This window comes from Aythya ferina (assembly GCF_964211825.1).
Source record: "Aythya ferina genome assembly, chromosome: Z".
In the NCBI taxonomy this organism is placed as follows: domain Eukaryota; kingdom Metazoa; phylum Chordata; class Aves; order Anseriformes; family Anatidae; genus Aythya; species Aythya ferina.
Window position 1 is genome coordinate 85749688 of NC_140299.1, and position 11064 is coordinate 85760751.

At 44.6% G+C, this 11064-nt stretch overlaps 1 protein-coding gene across 3 annotated transcripts; it reads left to right on the forward strand.

Annotated features, from left to right (window-relative positions):
- Positions 1-2980: 2980 nt before the first annotated feature.
- Positions 2981-8164, forward strand: LOC311427021 (delta-1-pyrroline-5-carboxylate synthase-like). 3 transcript variants are annotated; one of them, XM_084503955.1, is made up of 5 exons: positions 2981-3141; positions 3280-3403; positions 3896-4040; positions 6295-6368; positions 7810-8164. In XM_084503955.1, the coding sequence occupies exons 1-5, from the start codon at positions 3125-3127 to the stop codon at positions 7831-7833; spliced, it is 384 nt and encodes a 127-aa protein (XP_084360081.1). In that variant the 5' UTR covers positions 2981-3124; the 3' UTR covers positions 7834-8164. The 3 variants fall into 3 exon arrangements, 2 of the variants coding, with proteins under 2 accessions (XP_084360081.1, XP_084360080.1); XM_084503954.1 differs by lacking the exon at positions 7810-8164 and having other exon boundaries at positions 6295-6502; XR_014687174.1 differs by lacking the exons at positions 2981-3141; positions 3280-3403; positions 3896-4040 and having other exon boundaries at positions 5094-6706.
- Positions 8165-11064: the final 2900 nt, after the last annotated feature.

An 11064-nucleotide genomic window follows, 5' to 3' on the forward strand; every position in this document is an offset into this window, starting at 1 on the left:
AGGGACCCAGAACCACTAAGCAAACACACAAACTAACATTATTGTCCTATCCATGAACATGCCATAACAATGACTCACCTGAGAAAGAACTGCATGCAATAAAGGCACCTAGTACTACATTAGTTTATTCTAACAGATCCTACTAGTTGCTACCTTAAAAAGATGTGCGTACCGCTCTCTACTTGGAAACATAACAGTCCGTAGGCTCTGACCCACCTAAAGAGCCCTGCAACTGACTGAAGGAAAAACAAAGCACTTACCCCAAAGAGCAGTCCAGGCAGAAGGAGCTCTCTGATGGCATACCTGGGGCTCATATACCGTTTGGCCGCGCCCAGCACCGAAGCCCAATCACCTGGGAAAGGGAAGGGGCAAAGCACAAGAAAGTAGAAAGAGAGCAGAAGGAGAAGCAGCAGCTGGCGTGTTTTTGTTTGTTTGTTTGTTTTTAATCTGATTTAGCTCAACAGCGAGCAGAGTGCAGACAAGAGAATCGGGCTGTTTCTAGAAGCAACGTTCCGCTTGCTTAGGCTGCAGCTTTTAATCTTGAAAGGACAATATGACCAAGCAAGTAACTGGATTTTTTTCAACTGAAATTAGCTCAAACCTTTCTTTACATAGAAAGAAAAATCCAGGAGCATTAAAAAAAAAAAAAAAAAAAAAAAAAAAAAAAAAAAAGCACAACATGCCAAAGAAAAACAATTCAATGTAATAATATCACTTTATCACTTGCAGGAAAAATCACATACTTGAGTAGGCTATCTGAGAACCAAAAGGCCATGCTGACGTGTCAAAACACACTAAAGGACACTGGGTCCTGGCCCTCCGCTGCACCGACTTGAAACCCATCCCTAACACAGCATGAAAACTTGAAACCCAACCCAAACACAGACACAGCATTTCAGCCTCAACACAGTTTTGGGAACTGCTGGAAAGCAGGCTTCATCCTCAATGAGGTGTGCTCAGGCTACACAGCATGGGGCTTCGGGCACCTCTTCCCCTACGGAAGAAGACCGCCATCAGGAACCGCCACGCAAGACAACCTTTTTCCTCTACAACACCTTTCTCAGGAACAACGCAGCATTCCAGAGACCTGCTTTGCTCCTGTTCCAAGGGCTATCACAGCCCACCTTGCCTGTGGCACCTGATAAACAGAGGAGAAAGCAACCACAGCAGCAAAACCCACAGCAGCCTTTGGACAGTTACTCTCATCCCCTCCTTAACCTCAGCCTCTTACCTGCCCCACGTGGCAGATGCTTCCACCTGTTCTCTTAAGCCACTTAAAGCACCTCTGAAAGGCAAACTGGAATTTTACTCTATTGGATGTAGGAAAATAACTGCAGTGACAACCGCACCCCGAAAACAACTGCTACCTCTGTTCATCACTCACCAGAGTCACTCCAGAGGCAGCTCAGGTCATGACGTCCTGGACTGCACACTGAGTTTCAGCCTGAACAAAGGAAAACACAGCCAGAAGATAAACTTTCAGCTGCCAGCGTTAGCACCCATCCCTCATCAACACAAGCGACTCCATCTTTAATTGTATCCTTTCAAAACAGCGGTCCACTTGCCTCTGTACCTGGAAATTAAGTCCAAGCTCAGAAGGAGTAGACAGCATCACCCATGCCACCTGGGAACACAAAAGGACAAAATGACCACTGTGCTTGCAAACAACCACCTGCCACACTGCTCCTCTATCCCAAACAGCCTCACCTCAGACCCTGAGGGAAACACCTGAGTGTCTTCCGTTCGCTTTGGATAAGGGATGACCAGGCTGAAAACACTCTCACCTTCCCTCACTGCTCCGTGACATGGGGATTTCCCTTCCCTGTCCAAGACTGCACGAAGCACCTGCAGAGACAAGAGAGAAGCACACCCTGAGGCACCTCACAGCCAGAGTGTACCTGCTGCAATACTCTCTCTTCCCAGCTCCGTTACTCCAGCTGCTCACCAGCTTTAACTGAGATTCTTGGCTCACAGCGCCAAAGCAAACTCTGCCCAGGCCACGCAACACACACTACACAAGCTACGTTATTTAAGACACACGAGCTGGAACGTTCCTGCCCAAGAATCAGTCGCATCACACAGGAAGGATGCCGCATGCTCCTAGAAACCAAACCTACCAGTCCTGAACAGCTTCCCTGCCAGACAGCTCCCCACCTCCTCCTGCCAACCACGCTCAGCACACGCACTATTTGCCTCTCAAAAACAACAACAACAAACAAACAAACAAACAAAAACCCACAAAAAGTAAGAACATACACACACAAAAGCGACTGAGCTCCACAGATGCCAAAAAGCCACGCACACACAGCAGCCCGGCAGGGGTAATCACAGACCCTTTACAGATGAAAAAAGGAAACTCTGATACGACCCTGCTCAGTCTCTTAGTAATCCTGTGCCTACGTGGTCAAGCCTCTTGGAGCATGTAATCAAGCTGTTTTTAGTTCTCTGGAGAGTTACACAAGTGATTAAAATATAACTCAAAACCAGAAGTGTATCCCACCATCCCTAAAACCAGTGATCCAGCAACCTCTGCTAAATATCCCTCTATTAAGTGAATTCCAAGCACTTAAAATCTAGAAATCCATAGACTCCAAGCTGCCTAAAGAAGCACCTGTAGAAACAAGAGAAAAAGCACACCCTGAGGCACCTCACAGCCACAGCATACCTGCTGCAACACCTCTCTCTTCCCAGCTCCTTTACCTCAGCTGCTCATTAGCTCTATCTGAAATGTGTGCCCAGGCAGCGCTGCACAAAATTGTGCCATCAGACTTAAAAAAAAAAAAAAAGGCCCACAGCACAACAGCTGCTGCTCCTTCTGTGCTCTCTTTCTACTTTCTTGTGCTTTGCCCCTTCCCTTTCCCAGGTGATTGGGCTTGGGTGCTGGGCGCGGCCAAACGGTATATGAGCCCCAGGTATGCCATCAGAGAGCTCCTTCTGCCTGGGCTGCTCTTTGGGGTAAGTGCTTTGTTTTTCCTTCAGTCAGTTGCAGGGCTCTTTAGGTGGGTCAGAGTCTACGGACGGACTGATGCGTTTCCAAGTAGAGAGCGGTACGCACGTCTTTTTGAGGTGACAGCTAGTAGGATCTGTTAGAATAAACTAATGTAGTACTAGGTGCCTTTATTGCATGCAGTTCTTTCTCAGGTGAGTCACTGTTACGGCATGTTTACGGGTAGGATGTCAATGTTAGTTTGTGTGTTTGCTCTGCTGTGTCTGTGGGGACACGCTGTGCTTGGCTGGGAACCTGGGGCGGAAGTGATGTCAGGGCCTGTCTTCAATCAGGGCGGAAGCACTGTGTGATTGGCTTGGAGGAAGCCAGGGCAGAAGCAGCATGCAGGGCTTGCCGGCGCCATGGGCAGAAGCTGTCGGGGCAGGCCGGGACGCCGAGGAGGGGTGGCGCAACGAGGTTGGTGGTCGGTGGCGCGCCACGGTGGGCTGGATAGGGAGGGGGCGAGGCGGCGGGTGGTTGGTGGCTTCTGTGGAAATGGCCCTTGTGCGGGGTGGGGGCGGTGCATTCAGAGGAACCTTGACAGGCTGCAGATAGGGGCAGGCAGGAACCTTTTGAAGTTCAGGAGAGGGAAATGCCAAGCCCTACCCCTAGGGAGGAACAACTCTATTGAGCAGCACTAGATATCTGGGTACTAAATAAGCATTTCTTCATGGAAGGGGTGGTTAGGCATTAGAACAGGCTGCCCGGGGAAGTGGTAGAGTCCCCATCCTTAGAAGTATTCAAGAGACGTGTGGACATAGCACTTAGGGATATGATTTAGTGGTAGCATTAGGTTGATGCTTGGACTTGATGGTCTTAAGGGCTTCTTCCAACATAAGAATTCCTGTTGAGGATGGGGATTCAACTAACAAGTGCATTTTTGGGAACTGGCTCTCTCCTTCACTGTAGGTGACAGCAGCTTTGTGGGCCCTGCGAGGAGGCACCTCTGCAGTGATTGCAAATGGAGTCCACCCGAAAATCTCGGGTCATGTCATCACAGATATTGTAGAAGGGAAGAAAGTTGGAACTTTTTTTTCAGAGGTAAGACCTGCAGGTGAGTACGGAAGTAATATGTACGCTGGGAGTAGTAGAGATTCCCTGGAAGTTTAGGGTTGAAATTTGGCTAGGCCTGCCTGTTCAACAAATGGGAAACTATGCTCTGCTTGACGAGCGGCTTTGGAAAGGTAAGTTTCAATGTTGGAATGGAACATCTTGAATCCTCTGCTTGGGTTCCTTCCAGCTGATGACTTGCTGCATCTGCCTTGCATTCAAAGAACTAAGTAGAATTTGTCTTGTTTTCAGTCTTAGAGGTTATCGTCTCTTATTGATGATTTCAGGGTGAAAGCATGCATATAGAATGTAGTGCTGAACTAAGATAGTGTGCGGTTTCATTTTTTTATCCTACGTTCTTCTTATGACTCAGTCTTTTGTTACTGTATGTAGCAATGTTTTCCTGCCTGTGTGTTGCTGTGACAATGTAACAAGGGCCGCAGAAAGTCAGGCCAAAGATCTGTGATCTTAGCAGAATAGAACAAGTATAGAGTGATACTCGTGACTTGCACTGTAAGACAAGCAAATGCCTTGGAGTATAAAAATGCTAAATGGATTTCTTGTTAAAATTGGCCATATCCTTTGGACCCAGGTAAACACTTAGCATCCATGGGTCACAGGAGTCACGAGCCTTAACCAGGTATTGTGTGTAAACTCTGGAGCTAGCACTATGTGAAGAACTGCTTGCTTTACTTTGTGTGTGCTTGTGGGCAGGAGGAGTGAAAGTTGCTTCCTGCTAGCTTTTGATGCCCCCACCTTCTGTATGGAAAGAGAACATGGGTGATCGATCTCTGTTCAACTTCTATGATGAGGCATTGTCTTTTCCCTCATTGCTTTTTCACATGAAAAAGGTGTTTTCTTAGTCCTTTTCTACAGAAACTGTTCCAAAGATCTGTCGATCCCTGTTTCTCTTGGCTGAAAAGGTTTTTATTCTACTGTGACCCTTTCAAGGTGAGCGAAAATAAAAGTTTGTGTAGCGTCCGAGATGCAAGTGAACCTTCAGTTTATGAGGTAGCAAGGCTAACTTTGAGTTTTGATTAGATTGTGGATGGTTTTTGTTGCCTTTCCTAGGCCTTCTCCAAAAGCTTAAACAGGGAAGTTGCTGTTCAACGCTGATGAGCATTGAAGTGATGTTTTCATAGGATTATGTGCACTACCAAGGCCTGATTTCCCCTTTTGTCTCTGCATTGCTTCATGTTTATCTGCTGTGAATTGTACTTGCTATTTTGTTGCATAGTGGCTGCAAAGGAATCACAGGCTGGTTGAGGTTGAAAGGACCTCCAGAGGTCACGTGGTCCAACACCCCTTTTGTGTTCAAAGAACACAAAAATACACGCCACATTATAAAGTATGACCTTGCTTTAAAAAGCTGTTTTAACAGTCCTTCATTAAGTCTTATTAATCAAGTGTCCCCTAGTTCTTTTCTTACGCTTCCCACTATACCTCCTGTTATTTTCCTTACCGTGGGAATTCCTGCTCTGGCAATTTCTGTAGGACACTTCTTGAATAGAAGTCCGGGCATATTAGTCACATGCCAAGTCATCTGTTCTACAGACAATTTCAAGAGTTAAAAGTGAAAACGTAGCTTATCCAGGAGCTCCTTGAGAACTCCTTAGTGAAATGCTGCCTGAGCCTTTTGACTTGTTACTTCAGTTTCTGTTTCAAAACTTGTTCTGTATCATTTCAGTTTGAGATGGATTCTTTGACATCCGTGCCAAGAAAAAAACCTCTCCTCTGTAGGAGCCCTTCAACGTACACAGAGCAGAGAGAGAGCAGCTATTGTGCAAGCTGTTGCTCAGGCTGGTTTTGGCTTCCTGTATTGTTTGCACATTCCCAGGTTGTTTTGCAATCTTTTCTCTTTTCAGTAGTTATGTAATTAAACTTTTTCAAAGGATGCCTTCCTTTTTTTGCAGTAGCCTCCCACTCCCTGAGATGTAGCTGTCCTTGTATTCTTTTGCTCTTTGTCAAGTCTTCTTGATACAGGTTGTGTACTTGTTTGTCCCCTACGACATGGATGATCTTACTGAATCTCTGTGATGCCTTGAAAAGGGCTATGCTCGGGGACCGTGGCAGCATTTTGGTATCTGATACAAATTTTCCTGTTGTGGCATACAGTAAACTTCTTTGATATGTCTCTTAAGACCGTACCTGTTTTCCTGCTTTGAGTAAGGAGTTGAAAGTTGAAAGGTTAGTGTTCATTTCCTTCCACCTTTGTCTGCATGTCTTGTGGTTGTGTGTGTGTGTGTTTGTTTTGGCAGGCCCTACAGTAGAGCAGCAGGGTGGAATGTCTCGAGCCGGTAGCAGGACGCTGGCAGCTCTGCAGCCTGAGCAGGTGAGAGAACGGTATGTTCTCGCTCTTTAAGGCTGTGAACATGTGGCAAGTTTTAAAATACAGGTTTATAACACAAATGGGTCCTGGAAAAAATCAGCTGGCTCCAAGTATTCAGGGCATCAAGCCAGTGAGAAGATGTGTCAGTAGGAATGAGCTGAAGTGAGCCAGATGTCAAACACCATGGAGTTCGTGTAAGAATGCAGTTCAGACACTTTTCTCTTTCAGAGAGCAGAGATTTATTTATTTATTTTTTTATCATCTCGCTGACTTATTAACTGATCAGAGAGAAGAAATTCTCTTGGCAAACAAAAAGGACTTAGAAGAAGCTGAAAATAAAGGTAATATTACGGGTCCTTTCATGGAACACCTGTTGTCATGAGCTTTTCTGGGCCTCAAAGGAAAGGAGCAGAACAAGAGTAGTCTGTCACCTGCAATTGGATATTATGGCCGTCACAGATTAGGGAACCCAGGACTTTGAGAGCTTGTCAGTGTAAGCAGCTGCAGCTTCCGTAAGAGCTGTCTCTATCAGAGAAGATGGAGAGAGAGGCCTTTGAAAGCAGCAACCCACAGCATTGTTTAAAAAACTAAAAATAGAACAGTGTTTTCTTTTGCCAACGGAGGCTCACTTTAGAAATTAAATCTAGCAAGGATCTTCCCTGTTATCATCATGCATGAAATAGCATGAATATTCTCCTGGGCTGGTTAACGTAATGTTTGGCCCCTGTGGGGAAGGTTGTTACTTAAAACTGATGCTTTCCAGAAAGAACCACCTTACCTTCTGACTGAGGAAAGTACAGTTCAGGCAGCACAGACTAAATCCATTCTTTTGTGTAAGAGTGGTGCGTGAGGAACCACTGGTCTTGGGTTAGAAAATGTGTGGAACTGGCGCATCACAAATTGTAAAGTTCAGTAAAAGACATACGGCAACCATTTTGTACTGAGGAGAATGCCTGGAGGGACATTTCTGAGTAAACTTCCTACCTGAACGTCTTCAGACTAGAAAACTCCGGCAGCTCTTGCCCAATCTGAAATGCTATGCGTTCCTTTGCTCTTTGGGAGTTCTATCTGTGAAATAGAAAGAGGCAATTACTGCGCAAACCTTCCAGGAATATTGCAAGGGTAGAAATTGGTAAGAAATTCAGGTACACGGTTGTGTAACGGTACTAGAAATAGGACAAACTTTGTCTTTGCGGATGTTACTTCATATACAAATCATTCATATCGTATTAGGTGTATATGTGATGGTAGGTGAAAGCGTTGTCAAATTGGAGCAGTTTGATTGTAGCTACTAAACTTAATGCTTCACATTGTTCATCTTAGGTAGGTTTCTTGCTGCGGCGTGGGAAACAGCGGCTTTTTTTCCTGGTTTGACCATTAGGTCACTTTTTCTTGAAACTAGCCAGATAAATCTATCTTGAGCGCAATTTTTTCTTTCTTCTAGGAAGATTGGCACTTCCTTTGTTGAAACGTCTCAGTCTGTCTACATCAAAGCTGAACAGCTTGGCTGTTGGGCTCTGTCAGATTGCAGCATCTTCACAGGACAGCGTCGGCAGCATAGTTCGGAGAGCACGCATAGCAAAAGATCTAGAGTTGGAGCAGGTGACAGTGCCTGTTGGGGTCTTTCTTGCGATTTTTTTGAGTCCTGTCCAGACTGACTGTCTTCCACAGGTATGTGAGGAGGGCAGAGAGATCTTTGATAACAAAAGTGTATTTCTACTGGTGAGTTATTGGAAGGCTGCAAGAAGTCTTGCCTCAAAAGACTTCTGCTTGTATTCTTCTGAAATGAATTCTGCTGTCATCCCATTTTTTTTTTTTCTACAGAAAACTACAGTCTTCTTGGGACTTGCTTCTGCAATGCTGAGAGTTATTCAGCGTTGGGTTTTGATACCCAACGTAGAGAAGGAGTTAGCTTACATTCAGGTGGTGCAATTTCTGCCTGTGTCTTATCACATAGCTTCCCTGCTTAACTTGCAACTTACAAGGCTCCTACCAATGAGCACTTTTCTGTCCATGCTGACTACAGCTGAATTGCAGGCTACGATTAAACATCAAATGTTTAATATAGGTCGTTAACAACAAACTGCAACTGTTAAGAATATATGCGGACAAGATCAGCATGAAGTAGAAGTTCTAGGCTCTGAGTGGTCTGTCCCATACTGATACTGCATGTTTGCACTGAGGCAGAATGATATCTTTCCACAAGCGTGTAAAAGCTAAGTCTAGGCTCTTACTGCCGGTATCTTTAGCAAGACTGATTGAGCTTTTCTCTAACATATGAGCAAGTATTTGAGGAGCAAGGGATGGGTATGGGCACTTAAAAAGAGACTGCCGAAGGGCAGCTTCACAACTGAATTTTGTGAGTGTTTGTCCTCGTTTCATACTGAAGGGGAGTCTGCTCTAGGCAAAGTTCATGTGAAAGGAAAAGGCAGTAGTCTCCCTTTCTGCCATTATTGCTTCCTTGCTGCTCGCTCTGTTCTTCACAGAAAACCAGTATGTTTCCTTGCCAAATTCTAGTCTGCTTTCCTAGACTCCAGCCTTTGCCTCCTGGGTGTCTTGCCTTGCCTAGCCAAACTCTCCCATTCTCCTCTTCTTTATCTCATTTGTTTTATCAGGCTGATTCTTACTGGCTTCCCACCCTCAACCCCCCACCCCCCCCCAACCTTTTTTTTTTTTTTTTTTCTTTTTTTACAGACTTAGGATGTCTTGTCTTGTTACTTTTCTTCCTGCCAGCCCCCATCCTCAAGTTCTCCGATGTAACTTCAGAGGATCATCTTTGATACCTCTGCATCTGAATAATATGGTTTCTCTCCCATGCTGTAGCTGATAGTAGGATGGACTCTGAGTGCAGAGGAGAGGTTGCTTCCTCCATAGTTTACTATTGCATCTCATACTGGTTTGGGTAAGCAATTACCGAGGAAATTTGACTTCTCCATGGAGTAGTGTGTGCCTGATAGCTAGCTGGAGATAGCATACACGGAATTGAGTCAGTGCTCAGAGTTCAGTCTTGAGTTGCGGTAAAGGTGAAACAATTGCAGACTAACAGTTTACCTTCTAGTGAGCTGCGAAGCGAGTGCGGAGTTCCGATCCGCGGTTCCGTATTCTCCGTGAGGGGAGCGGCCGGAGACGAACGAAGTGCGTGACAGACCAAAAAGAAGTGCTGTTTTCACCAAGTTTTGATTGGTGGTGCCCAATATGTGGGCCTGGCAGTGTATCTTGTGATCCTATTTTTGCTCTTAAATGCTTTGAGTGTGACAAGAAAAAAGGCGGGAGCATTATCTAAGTAACTAACAGTTTAGAAGTGTTGGTGTATTTGCTGTGGCGTTTGGTCAGTTTGCCAAGTACTGGAGAGGTGGAGGGGGCTGACTGATTATCAAAGCGGTAGAACGGAGAGAGTCCTTTCTGTGGTGGTTTGGGCTTGAGCCCTGGCAATTTGGTAAGAAGGGGGAGAGTGAATTTATTTAGGTGTCAATGCCTTTTTAAATGGTATTTATTGACGGATACACAGGAGTGATTCCTTGTTTTGTATGGGCTTATTAACAAAGTGCATGAGAAAACTTGGCATTTGGCTCGAAATTCGGTCCTGTTGAAATGTAAATTTTGTGGAAAAGGTGGTAATGTTTGTCTAGAAGATGAAAGGCTGAGTGCTTCAGCTCTTTTCCTGAAGTTCCATGGATTTATGATTGGAACATGGAACGGGGCTCCTTAATAACCTGAAATAGTAAAGTTTGTATGCGGGAAGAGGCATTTAATCCCAGAGAACTGGGACATTTGGGAAGAAGATTAGGAAAAGATAGTAAAAACCCACAGTAAAAAGGTTTGCGTGGAAATTGAAACAAAGGACAGTAACTAATAAGGAATAGTAATAAATAAATAAAAGGGAATGGAAAATCAAAGGAATGAGTAATATCCAAAACAAAGATGTTTTAAAGAAAGCCTCCTTGTGTGCACACTGGCACATTCAAAGGATATTGTTAGAACTGGGAGCGCAGAAAGGAAGAGGACTTTCACTAAGTATTGCAATCAGTGGTGGCCACTATATAAGCTAAATGGCCACTTTATGGATCAGTCGACTATAACACTATCTGGCAATTCATGTTTTGGAGGAGAGAAGGAAAATAGGATGAAGTGTAGTATACTGATACGTTGTTTCAGCATCTTGGAGAGAAAAGGAGTGGAATTAATTGGCTCTTGACTGAGCCTTTGGTGTTGGTGTGAGAAAAGTACAGGCTGGAGAAAGATAAAGGAAGCGTTAAAAGAGTTGTCCCCGGTGTTAAAGGTGTGGCATGTAGTATTTAACAGAGCCCTTTGAAGTTGAATGAGCAGGGAAGGAGGATGTAGGAATGTTAATAGTTCTGCCTCAGCAGGAAGCTGTGTGTTTTGTTTTTTTTTTTTTTGTTTGAAATAGCAAAACAAATTACGCAACGTTGCTTAACTTGTCAGAAGATAAATAAGAAAGTGTTTTGACAAGCAGCCACGGGAGGGACAAAAACAGCTTACAGGCCTTTTGAGAAAGTACAAGTTGATTTCACTGAATTGCCCAAGGTAGGGAGGATAAAATATCTATGGGAAATAGCAGATCATTTAACACAATGGGTAGAAGCTTATCCCGTAGCTCGAGCTATGGCACAAATGGTGGTAAAAGCTCTATTAGAACACCTGATACCTAAATATGGGATAATCCAGTACATTGATTTTG